General features: G+C 41.6%; 1 protein-coding gene across 1 annotated transcript in view; it reads left to right on the plus strand.

Annotated features, from left to right (window-relative positions):
* The first annotated feature begins 5,587 nt into the window (after positions 1-5,587).
* ryr1b (ryanodine receptor 1b (skeletal)) overlaps positions 5,588-26,132 on the plus strand; it is an 85,344-nt gene continuing 64,799 nt past the window's right edge. The window contains exons 1-3 of the mRNA XM_080459804.1: positions 5,588-5,809; positions 25,649-25,768; positions 25,871-25,972. Coding sequence (XP_080315930.1) covers positions 5,762-5,809; positions 25,649-25,768; positions 25,871-25,972 — 270 coding nt within the window. The 5' untranslated portion in view covers positions 5,588-5,761. The remainder of the gene's footprint in view (positions 5,810-25,648; positions 25,769-25,870; positions 25,973-26,132) is intronic.

Here is a 26,132-nt window from a genome sequence, read left to right on the forward strand (position 1 = left end):
CTTCGTTTGCAAACTCCTGCTGTCATTTTCTCAGGGTAGCAAGTGATTACACACAGGGAGGTTAGTGTTTGTGCCTGTGAATGTGGCCGTGCAGCTGGACGGGCAGACTCAAAGGAATCCTTGTTTTATCACACCAGGAGGAAGAAGCAACCAAACAGGAGGACATTAATGTCCCCAAAGTCTGCAGAGGTGGCTTCTTTGCTGCAGGAAGCTGAGAGAGAGAGAGAGAGAGAGAGAGAGAGAGAGACAGAGAGAGACAGAGAGAGAGAGAGAGATGCACCTCTCAGCTCTCCTGCAGATCCTGCATGCCAAATATAAATCAAATAATGATGCATTTGTAGTTGCATTAGGAAAAAAAACCCCATCGGTGTAGGACTTCAAAAGAGTACATGTCATACTTTTTGGAAGTGTTTAATGCCATTTCCTGACGTGTTGTAATCTTACTGTAATATTGAGCAACCTGTTTAAAACAGGAAGCTTGCAAGAAGGACATTTCACAAATAAAAAGGTTAGAGACCATCATTAAATCACACACACAAACACAAACACAAACACCAACACACACACACGCACACACGCACACACACGCGCGCATTGCGGGCTTAATCAATTAATCTTAATCCTCCAGCTCAACTATAAAGCTTGCTTTGTCAGTGGCATGACTTCATAACTCAAGTGCATTTTTGTTATGCATTTTATTTTAAGCTTAACAAAAAAAAAATCATGGTTCAAATTCATAGTGGGGACACGCTTCGGGCTCCCTGTCAGAATAACAGCTGTAATCAAAAAGCTTGAATTATGTTTGCAAGCAGTTCCTTTCTTGGTTTGAGTACTTCCAAAGAACCAATGTGAATTTAAATCACGTTAAAGCACGTGGACGAGTCGTACCTTTGACGATCGTGGAGCTCGAGATCGTTGCAGAGCAGAGAGGCGATTCCCAATATCTCGCTGCAATGTCGCCCCCTGCAGGCCGAACTGTGCAGCTGCATGTCAACGCCGGCTGACTCGTGAGTTAGCAGAAAACAGGTATGGGCAGAGCATCACCTCCAGATCAGGACTCACACTCCCAGAATTCATGTTAGTTCCGCCTCAGTGGCGTGTCTCCTCCTCCCCCTCCTCTTCATCCTCCTCCTCATCTTACCCGGTGGTCGGAGGAGTTGTATCCCGGCGAGCTGCTGCGCCCCGGAGCATCCACCATTCCTCCACCAGCTGCTGCTGCAGAGGGAGATGGTGGAGGAAGACAACATGCTGCAGGATGTCAGATGGGGACTGAGGAGGTGAGGATGCATGTGTCTGCAGGCTGCTCGTCGTTTTATGTGTGTGTGTGTGTGTGTGTGTGTGTGTGTGTGTGTGTGTGTGTGTGTGTGTGTGTGTGTGTGTGTGTGTGTGTGTGTGTGTAGGTGCATTTTACACTTCCAGTCTGGTGCATCCCTGCTGTCTGTTATTATGACCATAAAGGGGTGTGCCACACTGACACCCATCCAGATCCATGACCACACGTCACACTTTCTTCTTTCTGTTTTATCGTCTGCAAAAGGATATTGTTCACACGTCTTATTTTAGAGTACTACAGTACTACAGTGGCTGCTTTATCTAGCTTGCGTAATGTCCTTAAAAAGGAACTAAGACAGAACTATTCAGCTAAGACTGGGATTTCTTTCAAATTTAAATGTAAAGGTATGTAAAAATCGAAGACACGGAGTCGTTTTTCTAAAAGATTTAACAAGAAGGAATTAGATTCAGCCTAACTGTTGAGAATTTGTTCATTTTCATTCATCCAACTCATAACACCAATCAGCTTAATGCTTGTTTCTGGATTGTAGAAGGAGTAGTTCAGTTTCCTCACGCTGCCCAAAAACATTTGTGAGGTTAATCGGTGCCTGTATGTGTGAATATCAGTGTGTGTGTGACTTTCTTTTTTCTACGTTTGTCCTGTTATTGACCTCAGCTCATAGTCGGCTGGATGGATGGGACCTATGCAGAGAAGCATTTTCGTGCAACTCTAAATAACAAACACAATTTAAAATCGAGTAACCTGACATTTAATCACGAAACTATTCAAATCATGAGGACATTGAAAATCTCTCATGAGCAAGCATCAGCGAAACTTTTAAAAGAAAGAAAGTTCCAGTAGGAAGAGACACAGATGTTGAAGTCATCTGAAGTTTTGTATGTACTATGAGCACAACGGTTGCGACAGTTGCAGACTGTTTATAACGACTTAACAGATTTTTTTTGTTTCCATGAGATGAATTATGGTTTTTGTTTTTTTTGCTTGTAAATCCCAGCAGCCATTAACGGTACTGTCTTACGATGTGAAACACACCAGGAAGTCTTACATTCAACCAGAAAAATGACAATTTGACCTCAAACACAGCATGAATGTGACACATGAGATTGTTTTGGGTTGTGTTTAAGAGGCAAAATTGCATTTGTGGTCATTCCCTCACCATTTAAAAATCCTTGGGTTAGCAGACATGGAAGAGAAAAAAAATAAGCAATTCATTTCTAGGACTTAGAATAACATTAAATGAGATTACTGAAGGTTTCTTCAACTTCTATGATTGAAATCCAGGAACTGTTGTGGTGAAGTTAAGAGAATAAAATTAATTGCTGACTTTGCTGCAAACACAGCCTTTTATACCCGTGAAACATGACATTTCAAATTCAGCAGGCCTGTGTCAAAGTTCACAGGGTGAATTTAAAGCCTGACATAGCGTCTGCACAAAGCGTCTCCTTTTGTTATTGATGGGACGATTAGAAACGGTTGGCTTGCAGCTCTGGACGCTCTGGATGTGCCAGTCTGGGGGCTGAGCCGTGGTTTGATCCAACACATTAGTCGCTCATTTAGGACGGCTCGGAATCACATTATTTACAGCTGCCTGCGGGGGAGTGATGAAACAATAGCAGGATCATTGTAGATTAAGTGAACATTTTGCCGTTCATTATACTCTCCAGCATATCAATCAACGTTGTTTTTTGTTGAGTTTTTTTTTCTTTCTTTCTATCATGGAGCAAACATCTACTGAGTCAGTCAGCTTCTGTTACTGTCCAAATTTTCTCCTTGTGTGCTTTACGTGTTCACACTGCAGCTGTGAAACATGCCTTCATTTTTCTTTTTAATTTCCCAGCTGCATGAAGGAGCGTTACAAATAAACAACAGTTCCAATTGGACTGGATGATTAATTGTGCGTTCCACAGTAACTGGGAAATAGGATAAGGTAAAATGGGATAAAATCAGAAAAAAAGAAAAAAAGAAAAGCAAATATATTTATGAAAAACTCTATGAATATTAGTTTTAATGGTAAAACTGCATGTAATAAACAGAATGATTAAATGGACTATACCATGTCGCAGGCTACAGTTGCAGGCTGTATACAATCACTATAGAATGGAAGCCTTCGACAAATAGCATCCGTCAACTCACATCATTTAGTGCATATGAGTCTGTCCCGTCCTGTCAGCAGGTGAAGCTCTGATCACTATGAAGGGAAGGATGCATTATATTCCCTTCCCATATAAAACATTCATCATGTTTAACATGAAAGGAGCCAGGTTTTCCCAGCTCAGCTTCAAAAAGCAACAGTATCTGAAGAAGTAACGTGTATCTGTAATACTCAAAAGACCCAGTCTTCTTTAACGAACTATATTTTCTTTAGCTTTGTTCAAGAAGTGAAAATACCCAAATTAATCTAAATCTTTCAGAGGAGAAGCAGCTCATCCTACAGTGATGCAAAAATACAATAAATGTATATACATGTACACATATACAGTAAAACCTATGTGAGTACTTTGTCACTATTTGTGCTAAAGAATATGCCTGAAAAATTTAAGAATAATTTAAAAGCTGTGTACCAACAAGTAGTGTATATATAAATAACATAAAAGTGACAGTCAAGGCTGTTGTTTTGAATCACACCAGTGTTGTGAATATCTTTAGCGTTTCCATTTTGCCTCATTTACATATTGTTTACTTAACCTGTTAAGGTTTTCAACCAAGGACCTAAAAGGTGATTTTATATTACAAATAAAACATTTTGTTTCCCCCTCCCAAAATAAATAGTTATTACAAAACACATACATGTGCAGTTCATAGAAACCAATCCCAGCGCAAATAGAGCTGAAGGGGAAATGTATGAAAATATAATAGGTTGGTTGTAGATGTTTGATCAAAACCTTTCAGTGCCAGAAAAACATAAAGAAAAAATTGAATGGGGATTTAAAATCATCTCACGTCAACAAACAAGATTGAATCACATAAAAGAATCAATCAGGTAAAGGAAAATACAGCTCGCAAATAGAACAGATACACATACATATTTATGCACCTACATAATTTATATGCATATATTTGAAGTTTCAAGTCCTCCATTGTGTTCCTGCTCCAATACACCTGAATTACATGTCCATGCTGATAATTGGGATATTTACCAATTGGGAAGGTCCCATTTTCCAGTTTAACATACTTTTATGACAAAAACAAATAAGCAACATGTCCACTTCCAGCAGTGCCACTATGTTACTGTTGGAGTCCAGAAAAGAGAGGAACAAACTCTTCAGTTCACTCAACGAAATGACGCTCAGGAGGTTAAATTGACCCACAAAATGTTTGCACATTGTTTTCTGCCTCTAACGTGTCTAGTAATTGTTTAAAAAGTTAATATGAAGTTTTAAAGTCACAGGTTATTGATGTATTTCCCTGTTTTTGAGCCTGTATGTGGGGGATCTGGGTTCGAAGTTTGAAAGTGTTGAGAAACACTGAATGTGTCGTCACGCAGCAGCAGCAATGCAGAAAGAATGATATTGAACTATATTCAGGTGAGACAAACCGGTGTGTTGGAACAAGGACGCCTCTAAAAGGTGCCTCACAGACCACAAGTGTGCCGAGCCCTTCAGTATTGAATCCCTGTTAAATTGGTTCCACATTACTCCAAAGCATCTGCCGTCATCAGAGGAGACGCGACTTCATCAGCCTGTCTGTCATTGGATGGATTCTCCAAAATAGTTCAACCTGAGTGCAGAATGAATCTCTGCACTTGTTTCTGAAGGGCTTTTCTTTTACCCAGAGCAGCTGACTTTCTCATCTTGAAGACTTAAGGTGTGTGTGTGTGTGTGTGTGTGTGTGTGTGTGTGTGTGTGTGTGTGTGTGTGTGTGTGTGTGTGTGTGTGTGTGTGTGTGTGTGTGTGTGTGTGTGTGTGTGTGTGTGTGTGTCTCCCACTCCCAAAAGGCTAGTCCTCACCCCTTTCCTTTAATAGCCTCAGACATGTGGAAGGAGGGGTGGAGGAGGAGGAGGAGGAGGAGGAGGAGGAGGAGGAGGAGGAGGAGGGCGGCTTGTGTGAAGGAGTGGCCCACTTCTACAAACATGGCGGCATGGTGCGACAGGAGCGGCGTAAATGTGTGACAAGGTGCCTGCCCCTCCCTCGCTGGCCTCCCATCCCTCCCTCCCTCTCATCCCTGGTTGGGGGATCCAGAACGAGAGCAGAGAGGAGCGATTTGGTTTGGGGGGGGGGGGGGACTCGCCTCCTGTCACTCTCTCTCACAGGGCTGTGAGAGCACCGGACTCATGCTGTCCTCCAGCACACCCACACACACACAGAGTGAGAGACAGTGAGACAGACTGAGAGAGAGAGAGAGAGAGAAGGAGAGAGAGGGGGTTGAAACGTAGCAGAGGAATAAAAAAAAAGAACTCCTAAAGGGAGAAAACTGAAGGATTTTCTCTTTTCCTCTTCCCGAGGAGCTGCAAATAACCCTCGGTGAAAGATGGCAGAAGGGGGAGAGGGAGAAGAGGAGATTCAGTTCCTGCGAACGGTGAGTCCTGCTTTACTTTGACGGGTTGGTTGGGCCGACTTGCCCCAGCTGCTGGAGAGGAGTTCAGCAGGTTTGCAACTGGAGAATCACACCAGGAGCTTTTTCAGAAATGAAATCAGACGGAAATTGAACCTAAACTCTTGACCTGGAAATCCAGTCAGGATCTAAAAGCAGCATATTTCTTCACTCTGCTCGGTTGAATCACTTTTGGCTTTCTGGCACTGGGCTGTAAGTGGAGCCTGGAGTTGCAGTTTGCAGCGCCAAACCCCGCTTCTCCATATAGTTGACTATTTTTGCAGTCGCCCTGAATGTGCCATGACCTGCTTATTAGTTGCTCTCTTTAAACTTCATTGATAATCTCTCTCTAATCTCCTGTGAGTGCTGACATCTTCAATCACTAACCCACATGACATGTTTATCTTTTCTGAATGCTGTTCTCATTGTGCTGCCTGAATCTCCTTTATATTACTTCCAGAATGTTCTAGGTACAAGAATAGGTGGGTAACGGTGTATGTGTGCATACGTGTGTGTGTGTGTGTGTGTGTGTGTGTGTGTGTGTGTGTGTGTGTGTGTGTGTGTGTGTGTGTGTGTGTGTGTGTGTGTGTGTGTGTGTGTGTGTGTGTGTGTGTGTGTGTGTGTGTGTGTGTGTGAGAGCGCAGATAGATAGACGGACGGCGGCTGGTGCATCTGTTAGCATCGTTATCTATTTTTATCTGAGGAAAGTAGAGCCTGTCAGTGAGGGGTGAGACGGCAGTGCAACAAGCCACCCAGAGCCTGCAGGGACAGCTGCCCAAAATCTGGACGTCTTCCTTCTCAGCCAGCGCCGTCGCAGTGTGCACGTATCCACTTTCCAGCCTCAAACATGCTGAGGAAAGACCCAACAACCACCCAAAGCAGCTGGGACGCTGGAGTGAGGTCCCACAACTGGAGAGAGAGAGAGAGAGAGAGAGAGAGAGAGAGAGAGAGAGAGAGAGAGAGAGAGAGAGAGAGAGAGAGAGAGAGAGAGAGAGAGAGAGAGAGAGAGAGAGGACGCAGTTCACCTGTGGCATAACTGCAAGATGAACTTGATCTGGAAGTATAATTTTTCATGTAATCCTCTTGTTTCTTCACACCAACATATAAGACCTGCAAAGGCTGCCAGGATAAATTTAAAATCACAACCCAAACAATCCCTCAAATTTGATTGATATCTTTTGCAGGTTACGGTTCAAAGTCCTTCCCTGAAAGTTTGACACAGTGATAATGAGCCAAAACAAGGAAGGACAACAAAACATTAAGTTTAAGAACGGTATCAGTGCGTTCAGAAAGTAATCTAAGAGTCCTTTTTAAAAAAGAGAGGAGTAGAATAGAAATACTTCATTATTTCCAGGAGGAATTCTTCCAAAGCTAAATTAAAAACCCATTTAAGATAAATAAACATGATATGGAAGTGGTCAGTGAGAAACTATGAATAAAACGAGACTTCCTTTGCCTCTCCTTTTATTGTGAAAGTGGCCTCTTTACTTTTGAATTGGACGTAGTTCAGGCGTCATTCAAATTTGAATCTCAAGGCACGAATAAAGAAAAGTAAGAACTCACCAGACACTGAGCAGTAAACTGTAACATACAATTGTTGAATGAAAGATCTGGTGAGTAGAATTGTAAATGTATTGCTCGGCCCTCAATAGGAGTCCTCAGTAGGCCTACCCTCGGTCAAGAAAATACTTCATAGAAACCGATTTAAACTCTTTATTAAAATGTTGATAGGATTTGTTCTTTTTATTCCTACTGGATGTACTGTACATTAGATCAAAAGTAAAAAAAAAAGAAAAGAAAAGAAAAGACTTACAGATTTCTTTATTTATTCATTCATTTATTTAAAACTGGTGAAAGAACTCAAAGTCAGTAAACGGTATTTCTGAAATACAGCCAAGCGCTCGTCCCCTACATTACATAAGCTGCAGAAGCAGCTTCTGTTTACTGTGTTTATATGTGAGGTGAACAAACCCTCCAAGCTGCGGCGTTTTTCTCCCTGGCACTTCGTTACATGTGACATAACGGTTCAAGTACAAAAGAGCTCAGGCAGAAACATCAAACTGATGGGCAGAGATCGCTTTGAAGGCCGTCAGCGGGTTTGCTCATTAAGTCCCAGAGGCTCGGTGAGGAGGAAACCATTAAACACTCCAATAAGAAAAACAAACAAAACAACGCAGCTCTATGTGAATTATTAATGCCATGTGTACTTCAATGGGTTTATCTTTGACGCTCACACTGCTGGGGTCAGGGTTCACTCCCCCCGCGGATAAAAACGTACGCGCTCGTGTTGCGGTAAGACTTTCTGATTACGGCGTCCTCCACATGGTTCGTGCGTTCAGTTTTTCAATTAGAGGTGGGAGGCATGGTGTGAGTCAGCTCGTCTCACCGCACGAGGCATTTTTCCTGGGTGACAATGAAGGTGAGAGGCGGGGTGAGAATGAAGTGCGAGCATGGAGGACATCCTTACTGGCCTGGATCACCCTGGGGCGGCACAATGGAGCTGTACAATTACAACAGCGGAGATGGAAAGTAAAAGTATCTGTGCTTAAGAAGATTGTTATTGCACATTTGAGTGACTTTATACTTAGGTGCTGATACATATCTGTACTTTCTGCTTGCGTTCAGAGTCGCAGTGGGATGACGAAAGCAGCACTTGTTTGTCGAACAGCTTCTGATTCAAAGTTGTGATACAAGTCGAAACATGATCTGTGTCGTTAAACTGCTGATGAAACGGAATTGGGACGAGCATACTGAAAGAGTCTGTGTGTGCGCATCCAAAGATGATTTGACTTTTAACAGCCATGGGCAAGTCTGTTGTAAAAACTTAATAGATCCTTAATGAAATCCTCAGGGTCATCATGGAGGGTTTAGAAAACCTTAAGATAGTCAAAGTGCCAAGTTAAAAAGACAGTGTGAGCTGTGGTTCAGGTGCAGAGTGGAAATAAGTGAGGATACATATTTGCTGATGTCTTTGGGAACAAAGTGACAGGAGCCCTTATTAGGGTTCAGTTAAATTAATAGTGGCTCAAGTGATGTGTACTTAAACTTGGTGATTCATTAGTAATGCAGTGTACTTCGCTGCTTGATCCCGAGCATCGTCTCTTTATGCACACAGTGCTTATGCACGAGTCGGAGGAATTCCCTGAAGGAACACACTGCCTGCTGCATAATATGCAGATTCACACTGAAAAAGAACCGCTTGGTTCCTCGTATTCATGAGGAACCTGGTGTGGTACACCTGCTGCTGACAGTCATTCCATATTTAAGCCTTTTCCATACCCTTCTTTATTTATTCTTATTTATTTGACTCCTTTAAAAATTCTTTTTACCCACTTTTGTCTTCACAACTTGCATTGCTTATTGCCTTGTGCTGGTGTTCCTGGAGTTTGTTGTCCATTTGAAGAAGGAACTGAAAAAAGTCTAATGTTGTAATCCCATCAGTCCTTTTATTTTTTTTTTTTATCAGTTTCTCTGTTACTTCGTCATGTTTCTTCCCTCCTGGGTTTTCCTCCAAAATACAAGAGAAGCTGTGGGTGTTTGTATGTGGCTGCATTTTTTAATTTTTTTTTTTCATCTTTTCTCCCTTAAGTGGTTTGTTTTATATTATGAAAAGATTACATTATTTGTATGCCTTTTAGCGTGGCAAAAGGGGAACACCGTGAAAAGGTCACACATTACGGGGATCTTCAGCTCATCTCCAGTAATCGTTTTTTTTCCCACACACAGGTCACTCGGCAGTGCTGCTCTTTTCTATATCTGGTTTCACGGCGCTCTTCTTCTACAGCTCATGGCCGGTGACTCACACCCAATGCTGTGTGATCACAGTGTGATAGTTGTACAGTCTACACTCTGCCATTTGAGCCACGCCGCCTACTGTACAGTCGCCGTTTCACTCAAACTAAGTGGGCGAACAACAGGTATGTCGTATCTGCCCTCATTTCAAAAGAAAAAAAAAGAAAAAAAAGAGAGAGTGCAAGCTCTCCAGCCCCCGCGTTTACAGTCACTGCGTAGCCTGGAATAGCGAGCTGCCTTCACTTTTTCTATTCCCACAGGCCGCAGCCCGTTGAAACGCGTTAGAAACGTCTGCATCGGTTGGCACCGGCACCATTTCTATTCTGATGTCATCGGGCCTGTTTACATGCTCGCTGAAAGTCCAATCGTCATCCAATTTCTTATCGCACAACTGCAGCCGTCGGAATAACAAACCTAGTTTTTCAATATTCCAAACGTTTTTTGTGAATGTTCATCATTTGAGCTTCTATTTTGTTCTTTTACATCTGTACTAAAAAATTCAAAAAAGGCAGTGGCAACATGAGCAGAAGAAAAAAGACAACGCATGAGAAAGGACGCCACTTCTGGAGTCAAGACAAGACTAGTTTCATTATAAACACAATAACGAACCAGAACGTTTCAGTTTTAAGACAGAAAATCAGTAACAGACTGAAACAGCTTCTAATTATCAGATCCGATCATGAGAATTATCTGATGGGTTCTGGTTATGTTAACGGGGCGGGCCGTCGTGCAAACACACAGGCGAGTGAGTTTAAGGGGCATTCGAGTTCCAGTCTAAAACAGCAGTTTCTTTTTATAGCGTTCCACTGTAAGTACACGCACTGGAGGGAGAAACCAGAGGAGTCAGTGTCCTACTTGTGGAGAAGCGGTGTGTGTGTGTGTGTGTGTGTGTGTGTGTGTGTGTGTGTGTGTGTGTGTGTGTGTGTGTGTTTGCACTGATTTGGTGATGGTGTGCCGGTGGGGAGCTGATTGGATGGATTGTGTTTGTTCTCACATCTTTGTGCCTCATTGTTGGACACAAACGCTTCAGACAAGAATTTGGATGCTGAATATCACTACGCTTTGGGCACATCACTGTATTTTGTATGCTGCCTCAAATAATCCATCTCCATCTGACCATAGACTCTCCTGGGCTGATTTCTTTATCTATAAATCTATTCTTACGGATCTCCCTTCCTATCTGTGTAGAAACCTCTTAAATGATGATCTACGCTCTGAGCTCACCTCACAGATCCTCAGAGTAAGAACTGAATTAGGTAGATTTCCTGTCCTGTCTTCCTGGAATGAAGTGCAGTAATCACAACTCTTTGGAGGAATCCAGTATGATTCTAAAAGACATAATAGTTCTCCTGTATTGTGTGAGTGCCTGGGTTGTTGGTGTATTTTGTTGGAGTTATGTTTTGATGCCGTCGTCGAAAACAGGATTTAGTTATTTTCTTACCTGGTTAATTAAAAAGTTCCATAATTTGCCCAGCGTACTCATCAAAACCTGCGTTTTAATTCTTTAAAAGTCTGTCTAATTTGATGAAAGCTCAACTTGAATGAAGCCATGTTAAAAGAGTAACTTTAAAAGATCTAACATAATCGAAGGGATTCACCGATGCCAGAATAAATACCAGAATCAGGCCAGAATAGCTTTAAGAAAAGATGAGATACAAAGCTGGGAAAGTATTTTCTGGCTTCATAAAGCAACTTTCATTCAAACTTATATTTATCTTTCTGAACTAAAGTGGCCTCGAGCTCATGCTGAGAAAACACATATCGGTAGGGTCAGGTAGAACATGCAAACCACGCAGAAGAACCCTGAGCCTCTCTGTCAGACGGCAGTGCCGACCACTCCGCCACAGCGCTGCCGACCAATGCTGCAAAATATCACAAAAACAAAAACAATATCGTGGATTGAATACTTCCTTCCTAACTAAATTCTAAAATGTTTACCCCTCGTTACATCACTCCCTTTCCTCTCTTTCCCTGGCTTCATTTTGTTGTTTATAGAGCTTTATTGTTGTAAACTGTCATGTGTCTGTTGCTTTTCTCCCCTGAGAGATCAGGCCGAGATGCTGCTGTCCGTCTGACTGAGGAAACTGTCATCATATCTTATTTCTTTATTCCTCTGTTTGGACTCCCTGTCTTTGTCTATACCGCTCTCTCTCTCTCTCTCTCTCTCTCTCTCTCTCTCTCTCTCTCTCTCTCTCTCTCTCTCTCTCTCTCTCTCTCTCTCTCTTACTCTCTCTCTCTCTCACACACACACAGTGAACATCTTAGAGCTGCAGCAGCAGCAGATTGTAATGACGGCAGATGACGTACGGTGGTAAAAGAGGAAGGGGGGACACAAGCAAAACACGATTTTAGAAGTGCTGAGTCTAGAATATGAGCACATCCACATTAGGACAGCAAGATATACACATCCAAACGCAGACACACAATGTGTATGTGGACAAAATCCCAAGTCCCTTTAACAGTAAGGCTATAATTTAGGTTAGGCAGGTAGTAGTCATAGTTAAAGGTCTCATTTTTACAGTTTTCTAACAATTTTACATCGGTGTCAGAGGTCCAACAACATTGTATTCAAAGTGTATTTCCCCAAATCCAGCCTTGGACCTCAATTTCAACCAGTCTAAAAGTCGCTCTACTGAGCTCTAGTGAGCTCTACTGAGAACAGGCTGTTTCTGTGTCTGTACCTTGAAATGCTAACTAGCAGTGTCTGTTTTCCTGTAGTATTTGTGAGGAGGAAAAAAATGGCACCCGCTTGTAATTTTATAGGACAGAGCTCATCTACCTGGGGAAGGGTCAAAGCGACTATCCACTACCAGAGGGCGTGGTTCCCCGCATGATGTCATGAAGGGAAAATCTCAGAATCAATCTGTATGAGCACATATTCACTAAGAAGTAGAGTGAGCAAGTGAGGGACGTGACAGACTTTCTTCACTTCTGGAGCGTCATACACAAGGACACACATTACTGTTAGAGAACCAAACAGAAAGTGAATTTTGTATAATATGAGACCTTTGAGGCCAGAGTCATCCTGCTGGAATTGATTCTAAATCAATGCATTGTCCCATAAAGCAGTACACACCATATTGTGTGTGATGCAAAAAAAAACCCTGAGAGCACTATCTACCTGTGTGGCCTGATCTACCTTGCAGAGTCTCACACCTCTCTAAGTGTAGTTAAGGTTAACAGTTAAATGATTAGTATTATTCTTTATTTATTTATTTATTTATTTTTACAGCAGGATGGGGCTTCAACGTGAAGTGTGAATTAAATCTAAGGTCATCACCCTAAATCATTAAATTTAAGGTGATGTCATGGTCTTAGACTTATTGAGGAATTTGGAATAGATGAATTTATAGTACAAATGCAGAAAATGAAACCGGCGTTTGGTTACTGATGAACACTGTTCTCTTACAACTGCAGAGGTCCAGAGATGTTTTCTGGTTTCCTGTCTGTTTCTGTCAATGTGTTAACTTAAAGAGTCCAACCAAGTGAGATGAATTACAGCCACGAGAGCCCTTGTGAAACGGTGTCACAGGGTCGTGTGTCTTGTTGAAATTTCAAGAGGTGCGTTCCAGATCTGATTGACATTTTCAGGAGCCAGTCGTGCTGCTTGCGGGTCACTCACTCACACACACACACACACACACACACACACACACACACACACACACACACACACACACACACACACACACACACACACACACACACACACACACACACACACACACACACACACACAGTCAGCAAGAGCTGTGATCCACAGCCCATAATGCAGTGGGTGAGAGACACACAGCCGTCTCCACTTCTATTGGATGCAAAGCTGATGGACGCCTGTGAGTCCAGAGTCATTAGAAATTCAACTTTACAAGAGGAGAAAAGAACTAAATTCGTCAATTATTGAAATGATTTCAAACAGATCTAGAGACAATATAAACACACAGACAATTAATCAATTCTCAAAAAATGACGACAGCATGGAATTGTCAGTATACATTCTCTATAAAGCAGGGCTTTTTTCCTGCCCTGGGAAGATTTTGAAAAAATAGACCTTGAATGGTGCTTTCTAATGCATTGTGGAATACTAAATACTACATTGTAACGTGATATATTGTGGGACCAGTTGATATTGGATAATGAACATACTTATTTAAAAGCACATAACTGAACCAATATAAAGATATATACTATACATACATATAAGCACATGTATATAATATATTCAAAGATGTATGCAAAATAAATACAAAATAAAATTTAACTTCAGGTGCCACATACAGTCCAGTTTCATCCTGAGTAGGCTGGACTTGTAAAATATTGCTATAATAACCTTTAAAGCTGCACTTGGAAGTTTTGCTTTGTTGTGGCGCATAGTGTACGTTATGAAACTATATGTTTATTATGTCTATAATTCTTTCAAGATGAAACTATTACAACTGAAAATGACTATAATCTCTACATAAAGCCATTTTTAAATTAAACATTCTGGTGCAAAATAAGTGAAATGTCCAATAAAAAACCTATAAATCCTAGATAACCACCTTGCTTGGTGGTTTGTGGTCCTGGATCGGAGCCTTTTGCGGCCGGTTTTGGCCCGCGGGCCTTAGGTTAGTTTGACTGAATTGAAATTTCACATCAGTGCCGTGCTGCGGGACGCTGTCCGCTCATTAAGTTGTGTTAACAGTTAAAACTTCTCCGTACCCGACGATGTGTCCGCTCTTACCGGGTCCCCTGTACAGGATCGACTGAACACACCTTTGAGACGACTTTGAGCAAAACGTGCACTATTTTTTTGGCCGTCTTTTTCAAAAAGTGACCGTCCAAGTGATGACTGGATGGCTTGCTGCCTAAAACAGTGCCGCCAAGCCAAGTTTCATGTTTGGGCCATATTCCAGTATATTTTTGGAATTTCTGTGGGGTAATTAAAAATGAATGGCAGGCCGTAGTTGGCCCGCGGACCGTAGTTTGGACACCCCTGCTATAATGTCTTACTATATAAGTAGCTTTTATGATACAAACAATGAAAGCTTTTCTTCTCAACCATTCATGTAAACTCATACAATCCCTGAAAGGCATTCTCATTGTAATAAATTATCTATGTAACGTTGTTTCGTCAAACTAGAATCATTTTTGGATGCCAGCACTTTGCTCCACATGCATAAATTACATAAATGGAAATGTGCAAAAAAAACCAGGCCTGGTTTCAGAGGATTGAACAGATGAATGGAGACTAGTGGGCGTTGGAAACAAAAGACTCTATAAAACTATGAGCCACTTTACATTTGTGTTTTTTCAGGTCTGCTCATTCAGACTTAGCTTATCTAATTTCCACTTATGGAAATAATTTTGGTTTGCAACTTCATCTCCAAGTTAGCACAACTGTTTTGCTCAGACCGTGACGATCAGCAAAACTCTTTATGTCCTCGTCAGGGAAATGTACTTTATTAAATTTTTTTTGAATATCTCTTTTCAAGGAATAGATTTTGGATTTTGGCCAGCGAGGATGACTTATTTATACCAGTGCTTTCCTGTGGGTCGCTGCTGTCTGCCAGACTTATCGTCTTTCAAAGGGCAGAGGCTGTTTAATGTTTGATGTCTGGTGGTTTGTAGCAGTTTAACTGAGCCGGAGGGAAATCAAGCCTGTGTGTGTGTGAGCTGTCACAATACTGCACCTTCAGTGAAATCACATGAAATGTTTCTGCTTTGGCTTCTTAGATAGCTGTCAATGGGAATATTGGGACTCTGGAGAACTATTCAATTAGTTTGAACCATATTTATTTGTCCACAAGTGTTTGGATTGTAAGCTGAAGGTTATGAGGGTATTTGACACGGTTGACTTCCTGTTTTGCTTGGTTGTTTAGTAACTCCTCAGCTTTGTTTTGGACCTTATTTCATAGTATTATGTTTTTTTTCTTTTTTATTTCTGATATGAAGAAAAGTAGTAGCTGTTAGATTTGTCTTATTTTCAGCATCCTCCCTGAGAGAGAGAGAGAGAGAGAGAAGAGAGAGAGAGAGAGAGAGAGAGAGAGAGAGAGAGAGAGAGAGAGGCTGCTGGCTCTCTCTCCAAGTCAGACCTCCAGCTATCTGCTGGTCAGCAGAAGGAGGGAATGTGATCGTGACAGGTGCAGCCAAACTAAAATAGGAGAGTGAAGGGGGGGGGGAAACCCCGAGCGGAGCGGCGGAGGCATTATAAAGAGGGATGGGAAGAAGAAAAAAAAGGGATGTTGTGAAATAATAAAATGTGAACGCACGAGCGAGATGTTGAAGGAGATGAAGCGGAATGAGAGTCGGTGTGATAAATGAAAATGAACTTCTTTTATGCACAGCTGAAAGATTCATCTGCCTCTTTTTCGCCTCCTGACAATAACTTCTTCTCATCATCTCATCTACACAATCAAGTCATTGTACCACATTAGAAGTAAAACTCAAAGCAGATACAGGGGAGTATCTATTCCTTTAGCCACCGGTTCATTTTCATGTCTTTCCACTGGATTGTTGTTTTTTTTTATTCATGTGTAACTTAAAAAAGTAATGTTCCTTGTTTGGAGTATCGCTCTCAGCCGGAGGAAACCTGAAGCGTGACAGGATATTTTTATGAGCTGTAACTACAAGATCGAAACATTTCAGTAGGCCATGTACTGTGGCACCCACAGGAAATTTAGGTTTGTTGTGACGCAGGTGCAGAATTAAATGAGCAACCCTTTTTTTTCTTCTATCTGACAAAGTGAAAGGTTCAACCGAGGTGTGGTTGTTAATCCCATTCTTACATATTTATTTGATTCTACATGCATTTATGTATTGATTTACCTGTCTACGATTTACTGATTCCACTCTCTCCATACAAATTGATCTCTTTCTCTCTTTATATCAGTTTGACTTTCTGTTTCTCATTCTCTGTTCTGTGTTTCACTTCATCTATAGCTTTCTATTTCTCTTTCTTTCTTTCTCTTTTTGTTGTCTTTCTCTTCTGCTTTCTCTTTTTCCTCCACTAACTTTCACTTTCTCCCTCTCTGTCTCTCTATATGTGGGTACTGTACTTTTTTGCCAGAATCCTCCGCAGTCTTTGGCATCACAATCTCACTTGCAAACAACTGCAGAAAAGAATGACAATAAATATTTAATGCGAGCAGCGTTGGCCTTTTTTCAAAGCAACTTTTTAATTCTCTGAAGATGTCTTGTTCACACTTTTTGAAGGCACCCCTCTGTATTGAGTCTGCCTCAGTCAGTTGTGTGTCTTTATGTAACCGCAGACTAACTTGATATTGAGAGCGAGGCTCTGCGGGGGGTCACAGCAGCTGTTGCTGTTTTTCTGACTTGCTGAAGACGGTTCTTTATGAATCAGGTTGTGTGTTTGGGGTCGCTGTGGCCCGCTGAAAAACTGAATCCCAGGCCATCCGATGCCTCCCTGATGTTGATAGTACAGAGTGATGGATCACATCTGAAACCTCCGAAGTGGTTTGGGAATGACGTTGAGGGGAAATCACTCTTCATATGTAGATTATTCAGCAAGTGAAGCCTAAAAAACACGAGCCAGACTGTGTAATTTAAAGCGCGTGGGTGCCAGAAGGAGCTGGGCTCTCTGTGATGGAGGTTGCTGATGAAGCACCTGTGTGGTCTGTTTCACTTTTCAAAGGGGAATCCCATCAACGTTTCTCCTCTGCCTCCCCACCCACATACTGTGCAAAGTGCTGTCCCTCACTTTTTTTAATGTCTGCACAGAAACGATCAATATCTGGGGTGGCCTGCATCAGCACAGCTTAATGGCAGGTTCAGACAAATATCTCTGCAAGGGAAGATTTATTTTTGTATATCTGTGATAAGAAATATTGGGCTCCTTGGAAGGTAAACGTCTCCAAGTGGCCTGAAGAGCTGAAATACTCTGAATGACCGGAATTGGAAATTTTAACATTTGCAGTTAGAAGCCCATCGTTTAAAATTACAATAAATGTAGATTTTGTATTGTCAAAACCTACTTGTAACCACGCAAAAAATAGTCAAAAAAAATTTACTGACTTCTTTATAAAGTATAGGAGTTACTTTAATAGCTTTTAAGCTCTTAAGTTACTTTTGTCTCCCAGAATTAAACTTATGCCACTTGTATTTTTATTTAATTGTTGCTGTGACTTGTGAGCCAAGCTGCCAGTGACTTGTGGCCTCTTTAAGACTACGTTCACATCGCAGGTCTTGATGCTCAATTCCCATTTTAATGCTGGGATCAGATTTTCTTGTGGGATCATTTCAAACGCGACCTGCCATATGAACGTGATCAGACCGAATGTTTTCGGGCCCCAGAGCGCAGAAGACCACGCAACGTCACGGCAAGCACGCCATATACGCATGGCACGCCGCTCAGCACCAGGGTTGCCAGATGTGACTCACTATTTTCAGCCCAAATGACATAAAACCCACACAACTCAATAAAAAATTGCCCAAATCTCAGCCTGTGTAGGAATCACGTTAAAACGGTAAAACTAATTTAAGTGTTATAAAGAACATGCCATAAACACACAAATGCGTAGAATAAAGTTAAAAGGTAAGAGAGTTTGGCTCCCCAAGTGGGGGATTCAGCCATATCTGGCAATGCTGGTCAGCCCGCGTAGATTCATTTTCAAGTGGTTGTTAGATGGGAGCCGACAAAATTTAGATGACATGATGAAGGAAAGCAGAAGGAGAATGAGGAAAACAGCACGGCTTTTAACATTTTGGCGGAGACGCTTCTTCCGGCGCTGATCCGTGACGTCAGTCACATGTAGAAAAATATCTAAATTGGTACCACATGCGATCAAGGCCTGGATCTGATGTGAAAATATCGGAATGGCGCTTTCACACGGTCATAAAACACGTTGGATATGGGTCACTTGTGAGCGAAAAAAATCAGAAGTGGGTCGCATTTCCCTGCAGTGTGAACGAGGTCTTGGTTATTGCAGTTTGCAGTGTAGACTTGGTGTATTTTATGTTGGATGTCCTTCCACAAGGGTTTGAACACAGGTTCCCTCACACTCAACGCCGAGACTTAACCGAACGTGCCGCCACATCTTCAAGCTTTTCATTGTATTGTTGACGTTGACTGTGGCTGAGCGGGTCTTTTTCAACCACAAGGTTTCAGACTATAGTATACAATGACTTGGCAAAATCTGCTCTCATGTAACTGTTCAAGGTTTGAAGGCTTCAGAGCATCATATGAATATATTTAGCATGACTACACAGTGTAAGGCTTTGTACCTTAACAGATTTAAATATGCAATGCAGTTGTTAAATATTGTGATTAAAGGCTTCAAAGGGCCATTAATACATACAGTATTTACACAGACAGTCTTCAAAAGACCTAAATGAGGCTGAATTTAAAAAAAAATAAAATTTCTAGGTCTGGTTTAGATAAATTGTGTGTTTAGTCACCAGGGACATTCCCAATATAAATACACTCGCCGCTACAAGTTTCACAGTGTTGAACTGCCATAAAGTATGCGGATGAGAAAGTTACAGTGATTAAACGTGTCAGCGCTTCTCGAGATGTGGGTGTTTCCACGATAACGTCAGCTCAGCTCGTGTAGAAACCTTCCACCTGACAGAGAAACCGTTGAACCTCCAATAAACTGATCTCTCTCGGAGAACTGAACCATGAGTCTGTGTTCCTCCAGCCGGACACCTTCCAGAAACAGGAATATTGCTGCACACACAACAAACCAAGCGGCACACACACACACACACACACACACACACACACACACACACACACACACACACACACACACACACACACACACACACACACACACACAGCCCGCAGCCGCGATTGCATCAGCTTTGTTCTCAGTTGTAGAATGGCAGCAGTCTTATGTTGGAGCGTGTAATGATTGGATGCGGGGGGGGGGGGGGGGGGGGGGGGGGGGGGGGGGGGGGGGCGTGCATTTCACTCATCACTCTGCATCTGTTTACTTGTTTGCTTTCCTGTGTGGCGCGGGCGCTTTGCCTGCTCGTGGAGGGAAACCCGGCTGTCCTCTGTCTGCATTGGCACCGTCACACGGCCCTGGAGAATATACAAAGGTGTCTGCTTTCAGGCACTCTCCGTGCTCCTGGCTGTAAATCTCTGCCGCATTACGCACCTCTATTTTCACACACAAGTGTGTTTGTTTGTTTTACTGTCTGCCACTTCAGAGCCAATTGTCTCCGGCTCTGCCTTTGACCCCAGATATCCACATTGCCCGGATGCTTTGGCTGCCGGGCCCAAACGGGGCTTGGCTGCGGCTCGACTCTCAGTACGTGTTGATGGGGCATCACAAGTGTCAGGTCAGGTATAATGTCCAAAGGCCAGGTGGACAATAACTATCACATCCTCACTTCTATACAATGCCTGACTTGTCACAGTCAAGTGAGATTAACGGATAATCAGGAGTGGCTGTCGGTTGAGGAGAAACTGTCCGGTGGACATTCTTTAAAGCCGCCTCTATTAATAAAAGTCTGAGTTAAGCCTCTGGGTTTGCGTGGTCTCTGTGTCAGCTTTTCACGTGGTCACATTAGAAGTGGTTCACGCAGGACGACTCTTGGAAGGACGCCGCTCTGGAGCTGCTGATGCAATTAGAACCGCGAGTGCCCCGATGTGCAGGCTGGAGCGACCGGTTTAACCGGGAGACGGCGTGCCGCACACAAATACAGACGGAGGATGAAAAAATGCTGACTCAAAACATAATGGGAAAAGTATTTAAATATTCTGATACTGTAATGCCATAAGAGAGCTGTAGAGGGTAGCACTCTCTCCTCATAGAGTCTGAGTCCAGGTTGGGTTAGGTCCCTTTTAAATATGGTGTTTGCATGTTTTCCCCTGTGTGTGCGTGGATTTTTCTCACTGTTCAAGAACATGGACTTCATACTAATTGCCCATTCTAAACTGACACCAGATATGAATGTGTGTGTGTCTCTCTGTGTCGTCCCATCGACCGGCGAGCTGTCCAGCGTGTATCATACCTTCACTCAGAGTCAGACTCTGATTGGCTCTGAATCAGTGGGAAATGTTGCTTTAAAGACTTTTTTTGTTGTTGCCATAAGACAGAAATTGTTAATAATAGCCGCACAAAATATCTGAGTTCTTCCAAAGGTTTGAGTTTTTCTAAAATAAGGAATAAACAAACACACGTGTTCAGGGTGAAGTTTGCTTTTCACCCAGTGTCAGTGGGATCGGCGCCATCATACTGCAACCCTGAGGGTGAAGAAGATCTCTGTAAACTCTCTGACATGTACATTATTTATTACACGCACACTAACTAATTGGCAGGTTTTAAATGTGACTTTTTTTAATTGATAATAAACATTGTTCTGTTTGTTGCTCGACTGTCCCTTTACCGACCACGACTCCACAGTGCAGCCCATAACTTTAAAGTTGTTTCTTTCTCTTCTACGTCTTCTAAATTCATAGGTTGAGCAGGTGCGAGTGGTTGTATTGTTTCACTATCTGCTTCTTCAGTGCAGTGTGCGGGCTGTTTAACTGTTTAATTCATTTCCCCAAAAATTTTGTTGTGAAAAAAATAAAAGTCTTCAATGCGAAGTCAAAGAATAAATAAGTGTTGACCCACATTTCCAGGTTTACATTTTATGTCCTTTCTTAAACACAATAGTGGACATTACTAAAATATATTAAAATATTCTACATCAAATTAAATCTATTAAAATATTCAGAAATGTCAAGGCTATTTGATGCATTTTAATCACCACAGGACGTATGATCAGATTACTTAGTGGGCCGTGTCCACAGCACTGCTGTAGGTGTAAAGTGATCTTTGTTTACAAGCAACACCTCGCTCCATTTCCCCCTGCGTTGTTCATGTTGCTTTCGCTTCGACTCGACAGGCATTGTTATCACCATTAAAAATGTTGCGGTGATTCAGACTCAAACATGTCATCCATGTCATCAAAGTGCAAGTCGGTTCTGATTCTAGCCGGGTGTTGTGTATTTAGTTAATGGTTTAAGGTGGAACAGAGCTGTCCTACGCTTGCATTGAAGTGGCATCTTCACAGTAGCTGCACACTTTCAGTGGGACTGCTCAAGCAGAGAGGACACATTGCTCCACTTTCTGAAGTGCAAAGCAGGGAACACGAGGACAGGACGGCGGAGACGTTTCTAGGCTGAAGAAAGACAGATGATAGCCCCGCCAAAGGAGGAGCGCACTCTCTCCAGCCAATGAAACACTATAGGCCTCCCAAGTATGAGCGAGGAGTCCATGTTATGAGGTCACGGAGCTGCATCACTTTCCATTTTCCTCCTCCGTGCCATAAACGCAGACATGCGAACTGCTGCGCTGCCCTCGGCTTCGCTTTTTAAAGTGGCGCACCTGTTATCTTTGACAATAAGTCACGAGAGGTTACCACCCCAGACTGTGAGCAGCTTAACAACCGGAAGACAGATTGATTGGTCAGTTGTTTGGAGGGAAGTCAGGACTCCGTCCAGACCTGTTCGGAGGAGTGTTGGTCGGGTTAACTGCTGGAGCCACCTGCACAATGACTGAGGAGAAGGAACAGCTGAGCTTGTTGAGTGTCAGGTGTGGGTTTCACATGGGAATGGAAGGGGGGGTGTTTATAGCTGTATTTACACCGGCCTGTGCAGGGTTCAGGCTTTGACGAGGAGCAACAAATTACTGACCGTTAGCATTGGACCCAGTGGAATTCAGCTGTGTGTGTGTGTGTGTGTCTATTGTGGCTCAGAGCTGTTTGCAGTGTGTTCAGTCGTCCATTTATAAGATTCAATGAGTGGGTTTACATGATTTAACCCCAGTCTGCATATAAAGCATGGACTTTTTAAAATGTACTTTTGATATGACTTTTTTTTTCTGTAATTTAGTAAATTACACAACTTTGACATAAAATACAATACATTCCTACTTAAAATTCACTGTAATTAAAATATGTTGCAAAGAAAATTGCCAATAAGTCAATATTATTACTTTCTCAAAACAGCACTATCTTGATAATTGTATAACTGCTTGTCATGTTCTTAATAAAGGATTTAATTCTATGCTGATGACGCTGTCATCTATTGTTCTACTAAAACAGCTCTGTTAACTTTAAATCATCCTTAATGGAACTGCGATCCTGTTTTCACCGCTTCAAATCTACAAAATCTACCAGCATCTATATTCAAATGACTCACACTCCTGATAGATGACTACTTGTCTTTTAAGGGGCACATTTGATAAATGGTAAATGGACTTTAACTTGTGTCATGCATCCTATTCTTGCTCAGCGGTGTCAATGTGCTTTACAAGAGTCGTCACATTCACCCATTCACTCAGGGAATCATTCAGACGGACATCAGTGGAGACGTCTGCTATGTATGGCGCTTAATTCAGAGCATCCTTAAGTTCAGTGTCCTGTCCAAGGTTACATGTAACACAACTATAACTCTCAGACAAGCCATTCTTATTGTGTAGTGCAGTTTAATTTTATACTTATTTAGTACAGAGATGTGACAATCTTCAGATATTTACTGTGCACTTTTTTTCAAAGCTGAATTGTAAATGTCTTTCCTGTCTGATCTGTTGATAAAAGTTTATCTCCAAACCATTCTGGCTTTAACTTCTTATTTATCTTCTCTTTTTGCTTGGGAATAAGGACAACGCCGTCTGACCTTTGTACAGTTTGCAGTGTGTTGCTCCTAAAGTTTGTACTCCAAAAGTCTGTTGGTTTCCTCTTTGTAAAAAGCACCTAGAGATGACTGTGTTGATGACTGAAGTGAACTGAACCGAACCAGGAATAAAAGCTTTCGAGTGCCAAGATTCTGCATTGGACAATTTAGAGACACGATTAATCTCATATGCGTGTTCTTGAATTGTGGGACGTAACAAGAGAAACAGGCATGCAGGCACAGTAAGAACATGCAAACTCCACACGGAAAGGCCCAAAGCCCATAATTGGACAGGGGATAACCACTTATCCATGACATGAGCGTATTTGTCTCTATCGAGGTGTTTCATATACTCAAATTGTTAAAAACAGTAATATAATAAATTAATATAATTGAAAATAGCATGTTTTAGTTGGCATGGTGGTTTACTGGTTAGCTGTGTGAATTTTCTCTGGATACGTTTTTGGCCTTCTCTCATTAGACCCTCTTTAAATGGCTAATGAAAAGGTTTAATTTCAACCTTTAGAGCACAAACAGAGCTCCTGAATGTCACATCGATAGAGAATTCTTTCAAATTCATTACACCAGCCATTCCCGACCTCCAGAATCCTACAGAGTACTTGGAAAAAATTCAAATCTTTTGAGGCCTATCCAACATTAATTGCCCTAAATTGCAAAATAATCAATGCACAAAAGGTTAATTTACATATCTTCAATAAAACTGTCATTCAGTTATTAGAGTTTATCACAGTTGGGACGTTAATGTTAATATCTGAAGGGTTTAAAGTCACAAAAGAATCAGCATTATATCCTACGTGCCAGTGTTTTAGTGAAGTTGGTTTCCCATTCAAGCACAAAGTGGAGTTTAAGGTCTTTGGGTATCAGACATCTCAATGGGAAACCAACTTTAAGAAAAATAGCTTAACATAGGTTTCATAAAAAAAAACTGCATTAAAAATGTCCACAGTTTTTAGTTATTCCAAACTCATTTACAAAGTTGAATTTTGAAAGTGTTCTTTTTATAAAACCTCAGGGCTTCCCAGTGATCCATGATCCACAGGTTGGGAATCGTTGAAATAAACACTTTTCAAAACAAGCTGAAGTGAAGAACAGACCGAGAAACAGAAGATCAGATAAGTTAGTTTTATGTGAAGACTCCTGATTTTGAGGCAACAGCAAGGCTGACAGTACTTTATCCTGAAGTGTCTGATAGAATTAACCTAGACATGTACAGAAAACCATTTGTTTGTGGGTATAAATCAACAAAAAAATAAAGAAAACACTTGTTTTCACAGGTTCACAATTGAATTTGATATCAACTCTAATCACTCTGTAATGTATTTTAAGGTGAAAATATCCAGTTGATGTATTAAAATTATTATGTTTGTAAGGTTACTAACTAATTTTCATACATCTTACCAGTATGTGTTTCAGTCATGATTCTCACATTGATCAAAGTCTGATAAAGAGAATAAGAAAACTGTTTTAGAACATGCTCAAAATTAAATCAACAGCTCACATCAATCAACCAAAAGATATTTCACCAAACAAACAGTGAATAAAGAACAGCAGAACAATATGAGGTTGCATGTTCTAAAAGGAGTAGGAAGAAGATCAACTTAATATATCTCACCTCTTCTCCGTAAATAATAAGATTTTTATTTGCTTCCACTTATTCAATAATCAATTAATTTAAACCTGTTAAGAACTATTATAATAATATTAATTCTCTTGAAAAGGTAGAAACAAATTACATTTATTTCTTTAAAATGATATCATGATATTATATATATAAAGTATAATCAAGATTATGAATGAATATTATTGAAAATATGACAAATAAATACAGATACATTCATCCGATAACCGATCGGGTTGCCAGTTCTAAATCAACCAAAATCTACAATTTAAAATTATATCATTATAATCATAGTAAATATGACTTTGTGACTTAGTTTCACTATTAAATATTCAGCCTGGCTCCAGTAATACACGTTGGGCTAATTGGTGAGAATAATTTGCTCACAGGTGTGAATGTGTGTTTATGGGTGAATGTTACTGTGGTTGTTTCCTGACTCTGTGATGAGAACTTTGATAAACTCAGTTTAGAAGACGGGAGGATGGATTAAAGAAAGAAAAGGTGGAAGGATGAATATATATTTTGATTTATTGTTTCTTGTTTGCTTTTTCAAGTTTCAATTGTTCCACTCCTTCCAGTGCATATGGTCGAGATCACACCTGACACTTCCTGCGTCAAACATTAGGTCAGCAAAGCTTCTAAAAACCCTTCTACAAATTAAAAGCAGGTCTATCAACAAGTCTGGAGGAAAGTCTGTCTGAGTAGGACGAGGGGAAGCAAACGCAGTGTGCCGCCTGAACAGTGCAAAGTGTTTCTTACCGCTTGTTGTGTGTGTCGTGTGCAGGATGACCAGGTCGTGCTGCAGTGCACCACCTCCGTCCTGAAGGAGCAGATCAAACTGTGTCTGTCCTGCGAGGGCTTCGGAAACCGTCTCTGCTTCCTGGAAACTACATCCAACGCTCAGGTCGGACGCCCACCGCCTTCCTCGCCTCTTGTTTGTCTGCTTTCGTAACTAATTGTTTTCTCAGAACGTGTTTGTCTGACTTCGCTGCTGAAACTTTTCCAGAATGTGCCCCCGGATTTGGCCATATGCACTTTCATTCTGGAGCAGTCCCTCTCGGTCCGCGCTCTGCAGGAGATGCTGGCCAACACGGTGGAGATGACAGAGGTAGGAGTCAAAATGAAGAGAAAGTTGTGTAGGAAATAGGACAAGAGCTTCTACTTTCTACTGCAGCTTTTCACTGCAGTAGAAGAGGAAAAACCACCAATAATGTACATTCACCAAAGGACAGGTTGAGTGTACTGAACCAATAAACATCATATAAAGG

The sequence above is a fragment of the Lipophrys pholis genome (assembly GCF_963383615.2).
Source record: "Lipophrys pholis genome assembly, chromosome: 3".
In the NCBI taxonomy this organism is placed as follows: domain Eukaryota; kingdom Metazoa; phylum Chordata; class Actinopteri; order Blenniiformes; family Blenniidae; genus Lipophrys; species Lipophrys pholis.